The 18,293-nt window shown below is 38.3% G+C and overlaps 2 protein-coding genes across 2 annotated transcripts; both read left to right on the plus strand.

Moving 5' to 3' along the window:
• Positions 1 to 229: 229 nt before the first annotated feature.
• LOC139197142 (protein SAR DEFICIENT 1-like) lies at positions 230 to 4,426 on the plus strand. The gene is made up of 7 exons (XM_070823856.1): positions 230 to 1,024; positions 1,187 to 1,262; positions 1,447 to 2,008; positions 2,977 to 3,137; positions 3,244 to 3,438; positions 3,543 to 3,639; positions 3,991 to 4,426. The coding sequence occupies exons 1-7, from the start codon at positions 936 to 938 to the stop codon at positions 4,278 to 4,280; spliced, it is 1,470 nt and encodes a 489-aa protein (XP_070679957.1). The 5' UTR covers positions 230 to 935; the 3' UTR covers positions 4,281 to 4,426.
• Positions 4,427 to 8,437: 4,011 nt separating this feature from the next.
• Positions 8,438 to 13,570, plus strand: LOC103438227 (LEAF RUST 10 DISEASE-RESISTANCE LOCUS RECEPTOR-LIKE PROTEIN KINASE-like 2.1). The gene is made up of 3 exons (XM_017332710.3): positions 8,438 to 9,239; positions 11,803 to 11,838; positions 12,080 to 13,570. The coding sequence occupies exons 1-3, from the start codon at positions 8,441 to 8,443 to the stop codon at positions 13,177 to 13,179; spliced, it is 1,935 nt and encodes a 644-aa protein (XP_017188199.2). The 5' UTR covers positions 8,438 to 8,440; the 3' UTR covers positions 13,180 to 13,570.
• Positions 13,571 to 18,293: the final 4,723 nt, after the last annotated feature.

Raw genomic sequence — 18,293 nt, forward strand, 5'->3', positions numbered from 1 at the left:
GCTTGTAGTCATAAGTTTATGGTATATTCTTTAATTAATCAAATCATTACAATTTAGAGGCCCTACATAGAAATGAATTAGAACCTTCTGAGAAATGTAGTAAGTGACTACAAGTAACATCGATGTACTTACAGTACACGGTATCTGGGACCCGAATATTTCCACATATAAGTTATTTTTAAATTTGTGCGGATATAGACATATATGTTATCGCATAAATGTAGTGCTCATTTGATTTATATTGTTAGTCAATTTTTTGAGAACTGAAGTTTTTGAGGTTTGGTAGTTGTTTGATATGGTGCCAAGTTCTAGTGATCATGTTCATTTGTCTCTTTATTTGCTAAATGACGTTACGCGTGCACGTAAATAAACGTTTAAACTAGTTTGATATCGATTTACATTGTTGATTAATTCTCTAACAACTTAACTAAAATTTCCAATCATAGAGATTTTCTAACACATAAATCTGATGGTTGATATGGTTTGACGGTGAACCCTTCCATCACGATGCATGCATCTTAACCGTGAGACTTTGTGATGAGTAGGACCAGATAAAGAAGACCAATACCAAATAACGACAGACAGAAGGGCAGCAGCAGTGGTTGGTTTTAATATGAAGCAAATTATAAATAAAATTATAGAAGTTGACGTCAAAGTCGATCGTCATGTGTGGCTAAACCTAGGTCACCTTGTTTCTCTCTTACCTAGCTGCTTCCCTTTGCCATTCCACGAAACTTCATTTTTTATATTATTTAATTTAGTTTACTAACCCATCAATTTTTCCTCATTCCTTATGTATATATTTACCTTGTATATATATAAAGCTAGCCATGGCTGCATGACAATCCCTAAACCCTCAATACTAATCATCTTCGTCAATCACTCTGTCTCTCTCTCTTTCGGTGTAATTCTTTGGAGTTATACATTTTGAAGAAATGGCCGCCAAAAGGTTTTTTAATGATGCAGAATCCGACCAAGATCAGCCAGATGACAACCGGAAAAGGCCTAGGCCTTCTTTTGCTTCGTAGGTCTACTAACCTTAATTATCAACTCTATATATACATGCAAATACTTTGCTTCTTCTTTCGTTGTTATATTCTTTACCTTTTATTTTATGCAAATCTAGAAATCGAATAAAATGTTTTCTGATCATAAATATTTTTGAACTGCTTTTGATTCTTGACAGTGTAATCGGGGAAGTGGTTTTGGTGAACTCCATGCAAAACCTTTTCGCATCCCTAGAGCCTTTGCTTAGAAGAGTGGTACGTAAACCCTAGCTATATATATATATATATGCATATTTTCTCTTGCAAATCCTGCTTAATGATATATTATGTAGCAAAGTTTCGTATTGTCAATCAGTTTATAGTGAAACATCAATTTTCTTTAATTATATTAACATTTTATTAATTAAAACAATCTATAATTAAATTGAATTTTTTTCAGGTGAGTGAAGAGGTGGACCATGTTCTAAGACGGTGCTCATCACTGCGCTCATTGACAAGGCAACCTTCACTTAGAATCAAAACCCTAGAACAATCCAGCTTACAACTTGTCTTCGCTAAGAGCCTTTCAGTCCCAATCTATACAGCAAGCAAGATATCCGATGAAGACAACAACCCAATTAAAATCTTGGTAGTGGACAAAAGTAGTGGAGCTAATCAAATGGTGCCAATTAATCTTCCCAATCCAATCAAAGTTGAAATCGTTGTTCTCGACGGGGACTTCCCCACAGGAGACCGCGCCAATTGGACGAGCGAAGAATTTGATAACAACGTCTTGAGGGAGAGAACTGGCAAGAGGCCATTGCTCACTGGCGACTTAAACGTGACGGCGAGAGACGGGTTTGCTACGGTTGGGGAGATCGAGTTTACAGATAATTCGAGCTGGATTAGGAGCAGAAAGTTTAGGCTTGGAGCAAGAGTGGCTCCAGGCACAGGCTATCAAGGTGCAAGGATCCGTGAGGCCATGACCGATGCTTTCGTTGTTAAAGATCATCGCGGGGAATGTAAGTATTATATGCATGATCTTCATACCTTCTTTCTTCTCATAAACCGCTAGAACTTTTTCATGATCATGACCAAATCATTGTTACTACTTATTATTAACTAATATTGTTATTGTGAACCGATCTTTTTGTAAAACAAATTCATAGTTTCTACCCTTTTACATACATGAATCTGTATGTCACATAAGTTTTTTAGAGGAAACCATGGTCCCATTTATTGTATCACCTAATCACCTGACGAGTATTGTAGATTTAAATGAACATCGATTCCAAGGCTTATTCTTTCATTTTATAGAGATGCTCATCTTTAAGTGGAGCCAACCATGACAAGCACAAAGCAATAACATTCACTTGTTACATACTTTGATCATCTTATAAATATTTTGCTTTGTCTCATGGATTTGCGAGGAAAGATCATGTTCATACCCAGCGATAACACCATGGCAAATATAAATTGCCTATTTGAGAAGGAATATGGGACCATGGCCATTTTCTATATGCATAATCTAAATATTTGAGTCTGAATTTGGCATATTCATTAGTTTTTAGAAGAAATGGTCTTGTTCATGATCAGTCTATGGCTCGAATTAAATTAATTTTTTTTTGTCCAATTTGGTTTTAAAAATTACTTGTCTGGCCTGCACGACCCTGGGTCAACGGATTTGAGCGTCTTCTGGTCAATGGTATTGGAAGCGAACCAATCATGAATGTTCAAGTCAAGTCAATGTTCATGCATGTTAAACGAATAATATAGATTTACTTTAATACTTAATTTGTCTTTTTACTAGTGTTTATAATTCTTGAAATGCAAAATGAAGCAAAAAATCCTGTTATGAAATAGAATTTGAGTCAATTTTGTACGTTTTAAGCTAGAGGAATTTTTTTTGTGTCATAGTCACACTATCGCATAGTATTATCAATTCTTCCGTGTCAACATATAATTAAGTAAGTTTGAATTTGATGTGAAGTGTACAAGAAGCATCACCCACCAATGTTGGAAGATGAAGTTTGGCGCCTGGAGAAGATTGGGAAGGATGGAGCTTTTCACAAGAAGCTAGCCTCAGAGAACATTCACACAGTTCAAGACTTCTTGAAGTTGTTTGTTGTTGACCGGTCAAAGCTAAGAAGGGTACATATAAATACTTTCATACATACAATTAATTATAAACTTAATGCTTATGTTAAATAACTGACTAATGAATATCAATTTATTCCATATGCTGTTTTTAAACCAGATTTTAGGAGTTGGAATGTCAGAAAAAATGTGGGAAGTGACAGTAAAGCACGCCAAAACCTGCGTGATGGGTAACAAAATGTTCATATTTCGCGGTTCTCATTTCTTGATTTTCCTAAATCCTATATGTCAAGTGTTGAGGGCCGTGGTTAATGGCCAAAATTTCCCCATTCGAGACCTCAGCAATATCAATAGGGTATGAACTAATTCATTTAATCAATCAATTGCTATTGTGCTTTAAAAAAAAAAATTAGTATTAAACGTAACTTGTGTTCTTCAATTCTCTCTTAAACGTTGCAGACCTACATTGAGAATTTAGCAAGGGAAGCCTATGTAAACTGGAATTCGTTGGAAGTGGTCGATGCAATGTTGAATGAGACTGCTTTATTGACACAAGGTAAAATAATGTTTTTGAAAACTAAATTCTAATTTAATACACTTGAATTTTTATAAATTGGTTTAAACTTCTAAATAACGCCCCCCCACAAAAAAAAAAAAAAAAAAAAGTTATCTTCGGAAAATCTCTTTGCCTGTAACATACTCTATGGTGGGATAGTTTCAACCGCTTGACCAACTTAAAAAACCACTTACATACGCTTTACGTCAAATCATTCCTTAAAACACTCGCACGATCCTACGAATTGCATTCAACTATACGTCAATTAAGGAGCTGATAATATACAATATATATTCTCTATATTTCATGATACCAATAGTTAACACTATATGTTCAATGTTTAATTAACAGGGGATCATGTAGTGGAGCAATATCCGAACCATCATCCTCATGCAACGGTGAGAGCATTCGATCAACAAAATGGACACCTAGGCGCAGCCGATCATCATCATAAATCTATCAATGTCGGGTACCAACCAAGCAGCATCGACTTTGAGTGCACTGCTACCACTACTGGTACTAGCGAGAATACTTGGCAGATGAATACACCACCATATCTACTCAGCCCACTGCTGGAAAGTATCAAGTGTAGCATCTCCGAATCCTCGTCAGATGGCGATCTAACGTCTCAAGGCCTTTGATTAGCTATTTAATGGGAGTTCATGCAGGGTTGACTAGCCTATCTGCATTTACTTCATCTTGTTGTGCATGTAAATAGTAAATAGTAAAAACTCATGCATGTATTTCCCAAAAAACTAATAATATCATGGAATGGTATTGTGTGTCATTAGATTTTGCAGATGTAGTCCATTCATCAGCAAATAAGAAGTGTCTGTAGATTTTGTTGGTTTTCCTTCTTGATCTCAACTCTTCTCTCCAAACAAAAACAGAGGAATGAAAGAATACTAAAAACGAATAGGAAATTATGTATGCCTACCAGTTTTCATTTGAACAATCATGTTTATTTTTGTTTGGAGAAAGTTGAGGTTTTACTATAAGTAGCACTACCTATAAGCACGTTCAAAATCCATTATTTTTAAAATGTAAGATCTATATTCTTAACCGTCACGTGAGACGAATTTTCAAGCTTAAAATGTAGTGGATACAAATTGGATGATGTGAACCCGTTGGACTTAATATATGGAACAGCATGCTTTCGGGTACCATGAAGAAAATTGAAATTCCACCATAAACTGAATTTGCAATATGAGGAGTAGCTCTACTTATAAGCACATACAAAATTCATTTTTTCCCCCAATGTAAAATTAATACTATAAACATTGTTCTTTGACTCTCATCCATTTTATTATATTTAAAGGTCCTAAATGTAAAGATGTGCTTGAAATTATTTTCCAAAACGAACAACTAACTAGTATCCACATAATTAAAATTATGATTTGGGGTTCTGTTCCCCTTTCCTCTTAACAACTAATAATTTAACCAACTAACTTTATCGTTTGTCCCTTTATCCTGTTGAGCTATGGACCGTTACTTCCCGCCTTTGCCGTCACTTTTGGGCTGCTCCTTTGGTAGTGCCCCGTTGTGTTTTGGGCTATCTTTTAGCTTGACCTGCACAAAAAGTAATAATAAGTGAATAAAAATACAGTTTTAACCTTTTAGTAAATTAGAAATAAAATAAACTGATTTTTCTCTATTGAACATCAAAGTAAAGGTAAAGTTACACATATGAATAAAAGTTATTAGATTTCAATGAAATTAAATAATTTAACGTTTATTTCAGAATACTTTAAGAACTATTGGAAAAGAAAACCCTCGTTATTTTCACTGGTCATATTATAATTGATTCTTCGTGTGAAACTTGTTTAGTGTCATTTTCTCATTACAAAGTAATGCGAACTCTATTGAAGTTTTACATAGCTCCCACTTCTGAAAAGCTGTAGACATCATAGACTCGAGAGAGAGCTATACAGTTAACTCATTGCCTACCACTGAGTGTGTTAAACTTGAAAAAAAAAATTAAAAAAATAGAAAACTAGCTAACTCACCAGAGAAAGCTTCTAGAATCAAACAACATCACTACATGAAAAGTCTTAACTGAAAACCATTGAGTAGAAACACTTATCGGGGAGCTAAAAATAATCAAGAAAAATATAGAGGCGACACATGGATTTTTAGGTGAAAAAGATAAAATTACCCTTAAGGCACACCGGAACTCCCACATGCAAGTAATGGATAATAACAGTTCAATCAAGGTCAAAGGTGGTTAAAATAGGTATTTATTTAAAACCTATTTCATCAATCCTCATCAAATCCACCTAACTCCCAATTATTATTTCAAATTAAGATTGATTACCAAAATTAATTGATTAATTTTCTAATTGATTGCAAGATATTATTTTGATATAATATCTTGCAATTAGAGCTAAAAAACCATCATAAGTGGCCATATCCCTTTTCCCCAAAAAATTAAGGTAATGCTAGAAAAACCAAATTACAAAGTTAAATTTTATAAACCAGATGATGTTGATGTTGATGTTGATGATTGGGCTATTACAAGTGTTTAATTAACGTTCTTATTTTTTATTAGCAACACCTTATTTAGTTTGTTAATTTAGTTTAAAATTTTATTATCATAACAATTTTCTTAAAGTCATAGAAAATGATATTTGAGGAGGCAACATGTCTCTTGTCGTCTTGTGGATAGCCAATTATTTAATCAAAAGATTAGAGAATCCATAGTAACCGGATTTCATTCGGACCCAAATAAATTGGGTTAAAAATCAAAGGAATCAGATTATTAAAATTTGATCCAACAATTACAATTATTATAATTTTTAGAGGGCTCCTTTGTTTGTAACCATGAGATCAAATTTCAACGATCAGAATCCTTTGCTCAGGAGGCTCAATTTATTTGGATCAGGAGGAAATCTGATTCCAGAATGGAATGTTCGATAGCAAGCTAGATTATTTATATTTAATTTGTAGCAATAATTTTTGTTTGTTTGTGTTGAATGGACCCCTTAAATTAACAAGGGAGACCAAGACTTTTAGTCTTGCGTTGATAGTTTTTTGTATTTTCAAGGAAGAATAACGCGTGACAAGTCACGATTATCCATTATTTTTGGAAGTTGAAAAGATTCAAACTCTTGGCTACAAGTTTGACTTCCACACCAGAAGCGAGTTTTGAACTCGAGAACTCCATTTTTAGTAGAATTATCAGAGAGACGGGCTATACGACCCACTTTCAACAGCACCGATATTGTCCCTAAGTTAGTAATTACCACCTGCACAATCCATCAGGTGTGGGGTTTTATCACAAAATGCCTTGGTGTTAGTTGGAGTGGGGTTATGATATTTAAACTCTTCTTTTCTCATTGATACGGTCGATGTGGGACATTTCAACACGCTCCCTCACGTGGGACCTAATTAGTGGGTCACACGTGGGAGATCCACACATCGACAACGACAACCACAACCACAACCACGTGGAGCCAAGGGGACTCACCCTATACGCGGGGCCAAGGGACCCACCATCATCTCGCGGGGCCAAGGGGACCCACCTATCACGTGGCAGTACAATACAGGCCCACTCCCTAGCTTTGATACCAAGTAAAATTATCAGAGAGACGGGCCAAATGCCCACTCCAACAACACCGATATTGTCTTCAACTTGTTAATTACCACTTGCACAATTCGTCAAGTGTAGGGTTTTATCACAAAGGACGATATTGTCCCCAACATGGTAATTACCACGTGCACAATCCGTCAGGTGTGGGGTTTTATCACAAAAGGCTTCAGTGTTAGTTGGAGTGGGATTAAGATATTTAAACTCTTTTTTGCTCATTGATACGGTCGATGTGAGCCATTTCAACCTTATTTAATTTGAAAAAAAATCTCAAAATCTGCCATTTATTACGTCCTCCTAGCTCGTAGTTTTTTATGTTGATATTTAAGATGAAAGAAAATAGTTTCTGCACAACATCTTTTCACATTTTATAAGAAAAAAACAAATATATCACAAGTGTAAAGATGTAAAAGTTATGTAAAAAAAAAAAAAACTAATGAAAATGGCTTAAAAACTTTGAGTTTTAACGATAAGGACAAAATAAAGAGTAAAGTGAATAATACCATGATTGACTTTTTAGTGTAAAAATGTGGTTTTTCGTTAAAGTGAACAGTAACGATAGCTTTTCGTTAAAATTTCTAAAAAGAAATGCATAAATCAGATTGTTAAAGAAACTGTACTCAATTGCTGAAAATTTAGTTGGCGGGATCTCTCAGTGCGTTTGCTCTGCAGTTTAGTTGGTGGTCTTGGAAGCTTTCGTTGTTAAAGATCATCGTGGCAAGCATCATCTTCCTCGCTACTTATCCCACACGAGAAACAATTCTGTATAAGATGCAAGGCAACATTTTGCAACTTTGTGCTACAATTCATTCAATGTTCAATAGAAAGCAAGGAACATTTTCAATTAGCTCTTTTTTTTTTTTTCTTCTAAATCAAGAAAACAATCTACAATGTTACAGTATTTACAGGTTTGCTAAAGAAAATTAAAATCTCATGTCGAAACTTCACAAAATAAATTACTACATGTATAATGATTAATTTCACTACTATTACCATCGAAAAGAAAATATCAGTGTTGATTAGTCTTGATAAACACCTTTTTGGGGTATATGCAAGTGTTCAAATCTTTGAACAATACTTATCAATAAAAAGTCAGCAGACATGGGGTCCACTTTTTCAAGCACTGTAGTGAAAATTCCGAGAAGTCCACCTCAATTACGTAATTGAGTTAGTACTACATAAACACCTTTGAACGTGATAATTAATGTGCGTGCTATGAATATATTATTACGAATGATTATGCCTAATCACCTATTCCTAACACTACCTATCTTCTTCTTCATCGTCAACTTCTTGATTGTCTTCCCCTCTGCTATTGGGGATGACAATCTCCGATATTCAGAGTGCCGCAGCTACTACGACTGTGGCCCCCTTAAAAACATCTCCTACCCCTTCTGGGCCACCGGCAGCCGCCCCCAACACTGCGGCCGCGAAGACTACGAGCTCACCTGCCGAGAAGATCAATACCCTGTCATGAAAATTGAAGACCAGGATTTTCTTGTGTTGAACTTAAGTCGACAGTTTTACACCATGACAATCGCTCGCTCAGATCTCTGGGACACCCCCTGCACTGACAACATCGTCAACACCACTTTGGACTACGACCGGTTTTCGTACGTCCCAGCTGTTCGGAACCTGACGCTGCTCTACGGCTGCCAGCCGGGAAACATATCCGTACCAAATAACTTCACTTGCAAGGTAAAGGGTACGGACCGCGACGATATTTCGTACTATGTCGACGACTCTTTGAGCATTCGTATGGGAAATTGGACCTCGTGTTATTTGAATTTTCGAGTTCCGATTATGTGGGAGGGTGTGGATGTTATGCCTGACACGCCGGATAAGCTCAAACAGGTTTTGAAACAGGGGTTTCAGGTGGGGTACGAGGCGGAGTGGGAGCTCTGTCGGCTATGTGTATTATCCAATGGAACCTGTGGGTCGAACTCGAATTCTGATTCGTTTGTCTGTTATTGCGGTGATGGACCTCGTGATCGAATATGTTCGCGTTCTGGTGGTATGTATATCAATTTCTTCTTTATTTCTCCATTAATTCAGATCAGTTTTCTTCGTTTAATTTAGGGTTCTTTAAATATAAGTCCATACAATATTTATTTCCTTGACAAAAATCCATTTCATTTTAAACATCCAAATAAAATTCAAATTTGAAGTAGACTGCCATGTATACAAATAAATACCTATTATTTTTAAATTATTTGCAATTGGGCCACAACACTCTAATTATGTTAATGAATTTAATTATCCACCATAATTGTGAGAAATAAGTGCCTTATTATTATAAAATTATCTACTTTATACTTCTCTTACCATCATATGTTTCATTTCTTTTATTTGTTTGACAATCATTGTAGGTAAATTATTTTGCATGTATGTATTAGACACATTTTGTTAAAATTATATATATGCGTACAAATAATTTATCTATATTTTTATGTAAAATAATATGTAATTAATTAATTTGAATCAATTGGCTAAAAATATATATTTATTTTGTAGGTAAATTATTTTTCATGTGATATTACATATATACTAGCCATATTTTGTTATTATTATATGGAATTGGATCCCCTACTGAGCAAATGACAGGGATCCTCATGACCACACAACACGGACCGTTGGATTTTGATCCAACGGCTACAAATAGGAAGTATCTCTAAAAATTATAATAATTGTAGCCGTTGAATCAAAATCCAACGGTCCGTGTTGTGTGGTCATGAGCATCCCCACCATTTGCTCAGGAGGGGATCCAATTCCTTATTATATAAAGTGTGCAATCAATCTGTAGACATCGAAATTTCGTAAATAAATGTTGACCGGTAAATCAAAGTGTCAACGCTCATGTATTACATAAATTTTACACGTAGCGTGTGACTCAACGAAAATTGAAATGAGTTGGAAAAGTCATCAAATAGGACACGTGTCAACACCTGGCAGAAACGACTTATTTCATCTGGGATATTATATTCAAAATTAGGCCTTGGAAAATTCTATAAATACAAGCCTATTTCATTCATTTTAAAAAAAAAACCAATTCATATTACACCTTGAAGCTCTGAAGCTCTGAAGCTCTGAAACTCCGAAGCTCTCAAGCATCCAGGTTCCCGAAGAATCAAGAAAGTGTTCTTCGTTCTTCGTTCATCGTTCTTCCAAGATCAAGCCTCGACGGCCCTTGGATCAACAATCATCCACCTTCAAGATCAAGCCCCGACGGCCCTTGAAGAAAGTGTTCTTCGTTCTTCGTTCATCGTTCTTCCAAGATCAAGCCCCAACGGCCCTTTGGATTAACAATCATCCACCAATTCAAGATCAAGCCCCGACGGCCCTTGAAGAAAGCACCATCGTTCATCATCCGTTCATCCAAGATCAAGCCCCAACGGCCCTTTGGATCAACAACGTCGACAAATCCACACATCCAACCGTTCTTCAAGATCAAGCCCAAAAGCCCTTGAAGATCCGTTCATCACTGTTCTTCAAGATCAAGCCCAAAAGCCCTTGGAGATCCGTTCATCACTGTTCTTCAAAGATCAAGCCCAAAAGCCCATTTGAAGATCCGCTCAAATCCACCTTCAAGATCAAGTCCACGGCCCTTGAAGAACGTTCATCCTTAGATCAAGCCCAACGGCCCTTTTGGATCAATCGCACATCCACAAATACACACCTTACGGAGATCGAATCAGAGGATCAAAATAGAGAGAGATTGTAACCCAAAATCATCAAATACAAATATTTGTTTGTGCACGTCGTTGTTCTTGTCTCTTTCGTTTCAGGAATTTTCCGTGTTCACACAATCGACATTCTTTTATCTTGTAGGTAAATTATTTTGCTTGTAGGTAAATTGTTATATATATATATATATTTTTTTTTTTTGCAAAATATTGGTATTTAATTAATTTTGAAAAAAAATATTTATTTATTTTGTAGGTAAATTATTTTGTATATGTCATTACATAATTTACTAGGAACTTATATTGTTATATATGTTGTGAAAAATAATTTACCTATGTTACATTTAAAATATTGCTAATTTGAAATAAAATAACTTTTTTATATTAGTAGGATATACTATTTTACCTGTTAGCATCATGTGAAAACAACTGTATAAGGAACATTGGTATCATGTAAATTAGGAATTATGACATTTCAATTTTTTTCCAAATCTCCATAAAGTATTTGAACGTTTAATTGAATGAAATAATGTAAAATAAATGTAGATAATGAGTGAGAGACCCAAAGTAAGTGTTATTAGGGGTAATTTAGACATCCAAGAATACAAATTTTGCCAAGTCAAACTTAATTATGGATATTGCTTAGTTAGAGCCTAGTCATTGGGTTTTAGTTAGAGAAATTTATCATGATGGATTTTAATTAAAGAAAATTGAATTTCAAGGGGTGTACTCATATTTTCAGTTTAAGATAAGATTAGGGATCGTAATTAAGTTAAGTCTGATTTAAAGCAGGGTTTTTGGTTTGGAGTTTCCATTATTAGTCAAATTTTCTGATTATCTTATTTTTTTGCCCTCGGTATTCTAAGAATCCTGCTACTTTGATTGCTTTTGCAGACAGTACATCGAATCGGAAAAGGATGGTTATTGTAGGTAATATATCAGCAGCCCTTTATAAATCAACAGACTAAAACAAGGAAGGAATGGAAAAGGAGAGACGAGAGTGCGAAAATCACTCTCAACTGTTATTACTGCAGCTATATTAATGTGTACTATTTTCTGTTTTACAAATGCTGTAAGACAAAGCAATATACTCCATATCAACCTATTTTCCTATTTCTGTTCAGAATACATTAAACTTACTAACCATTAATCATCTTGTGGCCTGCAACAGCTGCTTCTGCTGCTGGAAGTGTGCTCATGATCTGTGGTATTGTTCGCTGTATTCAAGCTAGGAAGCAAATTTTCAAGAGAAGCAACAATCAAGATCTCGAGGCTTTCATAAGGACTAATGGACCTCTAGCAGTAAAAAGATACAAGTTTTCAGAAATCCGAAAAATGACCAAGTCATTTGAAGATAAACTAGGTCAAGGAGGTTATGGAGATGTGTACAAAGGCAATCTGCTGGATGGTAGTCCTGTCGCTGTTAAGGTTCTCAAAGCATCCAAAGGGAGTGGAGAGGACTTCATAAACGAGGTTACAAGCATTAGTAGAACTTCCCACGTCAATGTTGTCACTTTGTTAGGGTACTGCTTTGAAGGTCAGAAAAAAGCTCTCATATATGAGTTCATGCCCAATGGATCACTCGAAAAGTACATTTACAACAAAAATGCTTTGCAAACGAGTAATCCACAATTGGAAGTGGAACAACTACTCGATATTGTTACTGGGATAGCTCGAGGACTCGAGTACTTGCACCTAGGATGCAACACGCGAATTTTACATTTTGACATAAAACCGCATAATATTCTTTTGGATGAAAACTTTTGCCCCAAGATTTCTGATTTTGGGCTTTCGAAACTTTGCCTCAACAAGGAGAGTATTATGTCGATGTTGGATGCAAGAGGGACAATTGGGTATATTTCTCCCGAAGTGTTTTGTAGAAACTTTGGAGGAGTTTCAGTTAAGTCTGATGTCTACAGCTATGGAATGATGGTTCTGGAGATGGTTGGAGGAAGAAAGAACATCAATGCTCGAGCTAGCCACACGAGTGATGTTTGTTTTCCGGATTGGGTTTATAAGCAGCTTGAGATGGGCAGCAGTTTAGGGTTGCCCAATGGTGTGATAGAAGAGGAAAACGAACTCGCGAGGAAGATGATTTTGGTAGGGTTGTGGTGCATACAGATGAAGCCATCAGATAGGCCATCTATGAGTAGAGTGATTGAAATGCTGCAAGGAAGCATTGAAGCCTTGCAAATACCACCAAAGCCTGTCCTAACTTTTCCACCACCAGAATTTTCCTCGTTATCAATTACATGTTCTTTTCTGGATTAATTGGTGTACATCTTATCGATAATTCAGTTCCTATGCTATACCAGGCTTGGACCATGTCTCCCGAACAATCTCAACATATGGCACAAGACGATTCCACATATTGAGGTCAAAATGGGATTGGGTGTTTTCACGTCTCACCGTAGTGCCCAGTTCGTCTTTCTGATTGACGAACAAGAAGGTAATTTACTTGCTCGACCATAGGAAGAGGAAGCTTGCTTACGGGCTGTCACCCTCAGTGACCACTAGAAGAAATTTTTAAAAGCAGTGACTTTATCTTCTATCTACTTGTTAAGGCCTATCCTTTGACTTCTTTATGTTTTTTTAAATAATTAATGTAGTTAGCATAATGCTTTTAAAGCTCTAGTAAAGATATATGTGGTTGTTTATGTAATGTAGTGCTTTATGTAGTACAATAGTAGTAATGAATAAATACAACAACAACAACAACAAAGCCTTTTCCCATTAAGTGGGGTCGGCTATATGAATCCTAGAACGCCATTGCGCTCGGTTTTGTGTCATGTCCTCCGTTAGATCCAAGTACTCTAAGTCTTTTCTTAGAGTCTCTTCCAAAGTTGTCCTAGGTCTTCCTCTACCCCTTCGGCCCTGAACCTCTGTCCCGTAGTCACATCTTCGAACCGGAGCGTCAGTCGGCCTTCTTTGCACATGTTCAAAATCACCGGAGCCGATTTTCTCTCATATTTCCTACAATTTCGGCTACTCCTACTTTACCTCGGATATCCTCATTCCCAATCTTATCCTTTCTCGTGTGCCCACATATCCCACGAAGCATCCTCATCTCCGCTACACCCATTTTGTGTACGTGTTGATGCTTCACCACCCAACATTCTGTGCCATACAACATCGCTAGCCTAATTGCCGTCCTATAAAATTTTCCCTTTAGCTTCAGTGGCCTACGATGGTCACACAACACGCCGGATGCACTCTTTCCATCCAGCTCGTATTCTATGGTTGAGATCTCCATCTAATTCTCCGTTCTCTTGCAAGATAGATCCTAGGTAGCGAAAACGATCGCTTTTTGTGATCTTCGCTAGATTGCTCCGGTCATTAGTGTGGATAAGTATATAAATGGATAGAGATAGGAAAGCAAACACAAGATGTACGTGGTTCACCCAGATTGGCTACGTCCACGGAATAAAAGAGTTCTCATTAATTGTGAAGGGTTTACACAAGTACATAGGTTCAAGCTCTAATTTAGTGAGTACAAGTGAATGATTTAGTACAAATGACATTAGGAAATATTGTGGGAGAATGATCTCGTAATCACGAAACTTCTAAGTATCGGAGTGTGGTGTCGTCTTGACTTGCCTTATCTGTCTCATAGGTAGATGTGGCATCTTCTCTGGAAGTACTATTCCTCCATCCAGGGGTGGTATCTTTAACTGGTGGAGATGCACAAGGTAATGTATCAATTTCACTTGAAGCTTACTTGTAGTTTCAGGCTTGGTCAAGCGCGATACAAACCATGTAGTAGGAGTCCCCCAAGTCGCCGAGCTAGGGGGTCTGCTGAAAAAGGTGACAGACAAGGTAAGCAATCAGAGCTCCGACTGATTGTTCACCTTCTCCCCATCTTGCAGCAGCATGAAGGATAAAGAGAAGAAAAATGAGAAGAGATGATATGAGATACTTTTGCTTTTGAAGAAGTAACTTTCCACAGGCTTATTCTTGAACTGAGCTGGAGGGTTTTCTGGTTTCCTCCAGAGTATAAGGCCGACTGAAGAATTTGAGGGTCAAAACAAGTCCATCAAATCTAGAGTACGTTCCACCCTGCTGATATGGGATACTTTTGCTTTTGACAGAGTAATGAATGTATCGGCACGTGTGCTGTTACGCTTGTCTCCACATGCTTCCTTGTATCCTTCGCACTTGCCCTATCTGTTCCTCAAGCAGAAACGGAATCTTCCCTGGAAACATAAGATGTTGAAGATGAGTACTCGAGAGCAATGCCAGGTAAGTAATCAGGTAAGGGGTTCCAGGCAGTCAGCTCCTGGCTGGAAGCTTGATTCCAAGTGCTGACTGATTGCTCTCTTTCTCCTTGTCTTGCAGGTAAAAACAAGGCCAAAAGAAAAGACAGGGAAAAAGCATGATATGGGATACTCTTGCTTTTAACCCTGATGATATGAGATATTCTTGCTCTAGTATAGCTTGTTTGCAGAGGTATTATCGGGGGGAAAGAAAGCTGAATATTTCGAAAGGCTTCGTTGGGAGTGCCCTCTCAGATATGATGAAGGGTTGAGCATTTTTGCAGGTCTGCCTGTCCGTTGGGGATGGAGGTTGACATATATAGGAGTCTCCCTAACAACAAGTAGTAATGCTATTCCTTTACCCTGCTTGGTCATAGCACGGTAATGGGAGCTGCCAGTTTCACATGTTTTAACTCTGTCAGAGCACTTTGAAAAAGTGGTTTGTGGTATCTGGCTCTCGAGATTCGGAGAACGATGCCTCTTCGATTTTTGAGAAAGCAATCATGCTGGGGGTATGAGTCTCGAGATTCGGAGAGCAGTGTCTCTTCGATTTTTGAGGAAGTAATCATGTTGGGAGTCTGGCTCTCGAGATTCGGAGGGCGGTGCCTCTTCGATTTTGGAGCAAGCAATCTTGTTGGGAGTGTTGTCTCGAATGTGAGTAAAGGTTGGGCATGTTTGCTAGTCTACCTTGCCACGAAGCACAAAGGTTGACACACAGGGACTTTCCAATTATCCAGCAATGGTACTGTTCCTTTACCCTCTCTTCGATTTTGAGAAAGTAGTCATGTTGGGAGTCTGGCTCTCGAGATTCGGAGGACGGTGCCTCTTTGATTTTGGAGCAAGCAATCTTATTGGGAGTGTTTTCTCGAATGTGAGTAAAGGTTGGGCATGTTTGCTAGTCTACCTTGCCACGAAGCACAGAGGTTGACACACAGGGACTTTCCAATTATCCAGCAGTGGTACTGTTCCTTTACAGTTGTGGGTAATAATATGGTAGCTAGACCTTCAAAATTTATGTGTGTAAACTTTTGTTAGTGCTGTTTCTTTGCTATTCTTTTACCTTTCTTGGTCAGAGCGATGTAGTGGGAGCTGCAAGCTTCACGTGCTCAACTTTGGCAGAGAACTTTGGCAAAGTTATTTGTGGTACCCATGAGCTATTGTTGCGTGTGGGAAGTGGGTGATTGAACAGTAAGATTCATGTGCTTTCTACTTCACCAGAAGTCTTCGACAGAATGCCCATAATTTCTGCAAAGCTGAGTGTGCGTGTGACAGGTGCTGACAAGGCTAGAAAAGTAGGTGCCTCTTCGATTTCTGAGATCGGCCCTCGTGGTCTCTGAGCAGCCCAGCTTTTGAGAAAGCGAGCGCCTCTTCGATTGATTCGGAGAACGATGCCTCATCGATTTTTGAGAAAGCAATCATGCTGGGGGTCTGGCTCTCGAGATTCGGGGAGCAGTGTCTCTTCGATTTTTGAGAAAGTAATCATGTTGGGAGTCTGGCTCTCGAGATTCGGAGGGCGGTGCCTCTTCGATTTTGGAGCAAGCAATCTTGTTGGGAGTGTTTTCTCGAATGTGAGTAAAGGTTGGGCATGTTTGCTAGTCTACCTTGCCACGAAGCACAAAGGTTGACACACAGGGACTTTCCAATTATCCAGCAATGGTACTGTTCCTTTACCCTCTCTTCGATTTTTAAGAAAGTAGTCATGTTGAGAGTCTGGCTCTCGAGATTCGGAGGACGGTGCCTCTTCGATTTTGGAGCAAGCAATCTTATTGGGAGTGTTTTCTCGAATGTGAGTAAAGGTTGGGCATGTTTGCTAGTCTACCTTGCCACGAAGCACAGAGGTTGACACACAGGGACTTTCCAATTATCCAGCAGTGGTACTGTTCCTTTACCCTTGTGGGTAATAATATGGTAGCTAGACCTTCAAAATTTATGGGTCTAAACTTTGTTAGTGCTGTTTCTTTGCTATTCTTTTACCCTTCTTGGTCAGAGCGATGTAGTGGGAGCTGCAAGCTTCACGTGCTCAACTTTGGAAAAGGCTGGAAAAGTAGGTGCCTCTTCGATTTCTGAGATCGGCCCTCGTGGTCTCTGGGGAGCCCAGCTTTTGAGAAAGCGAGCGCATCTTCGATTTTTGAGATCGGCCTTCGTGGTCTTTGAGTAGCCCAACTTTTGAGAAAGCAAACGCCTCTTCGATTTCTGAGATCAACCCTCGTGATCTCTAAGCAGCCCAGCTTTTGAGAAAGCAAACGCCTCTTCGATTTCTGAGTAGGCGCCTCTTCGATTTCTGAAGCTTCGTCGAGTGCAGATTTTTATAGGGGCTGGCATTAAGTTCCAAAGCACACTTGAATCTCCACCAGTACAAGCTTCATTCTTGCACTTCTAAGATCTTGATTTGTCCGACCTCTTCTCTCTTCAACACCTTTGAAAATGTCTGGCCCCTCCGACCGTCGTTTTGACTTGAACCTTGTTGAAGAGGCAGCCCCGCCTTCTCCAGACAACATATGGCGCCCATCCTTCGTCTCCCCTACTGGTCCTCTTACCGTTGGGGATTCCGTGATGAAGAATGATATGACCGCTGCGGTGGTGGCCAGGAACCTTCTCACTCCCAAAGATAACAGACTACTTTCCAAACGGTCTGATGAGTTAGCTGTTAAGGATTCGCTGGCTCTCAGTGTTCAGTGTGCAGGTTCTGTGTCTAATATGGCCCAACGCCTATTTGCTCGAACCCACCAAGTTGAATCATTGGCGGCTGAAGTGATGAGTCTCAAACAGGAGATTAGAGGGCTCAAGCATGAGAATAAACAGTTGCACCGGCTCGCACATGACTATGCTACAAACATGAAGAGGAAGCTTGACCAGATGAAGGAAACTGATGGTCAGGTTTTACTTGATCATCAGAGATTTGTGGGTTTGTTCCAAAGGCATTTATTGCCTTCGTCTTCTGGGGCTGTACCGCGTAATGAAGCTCCAAATGATCAACCTCTGATGCCTCCTCCTTCTAGGGTTCTGTCCAGTACTGAGGCTCCAAATGATCCCCCTCCGGTGCCTTCTCTTTCTGGGGCTCTACCGACTGCTGAGACTTCTCCTAAGCAACCTTTGTGAAGGCTCCCTCTTGTGTGCTTATTTTGACTCATG

The sequence above is a fragment of the Malus domestica genome, chromosome 06 (assembly GCF_042453785.1).
Source record: "Malus domestica chromosome 06, GDT2T_hap1".
Lineage (NCBI taxonomy): Eukaryota > Viridiplantae > Streptophyta > Magnoliopsida > Rosales > Rosaceae > Malus > Malus domestica.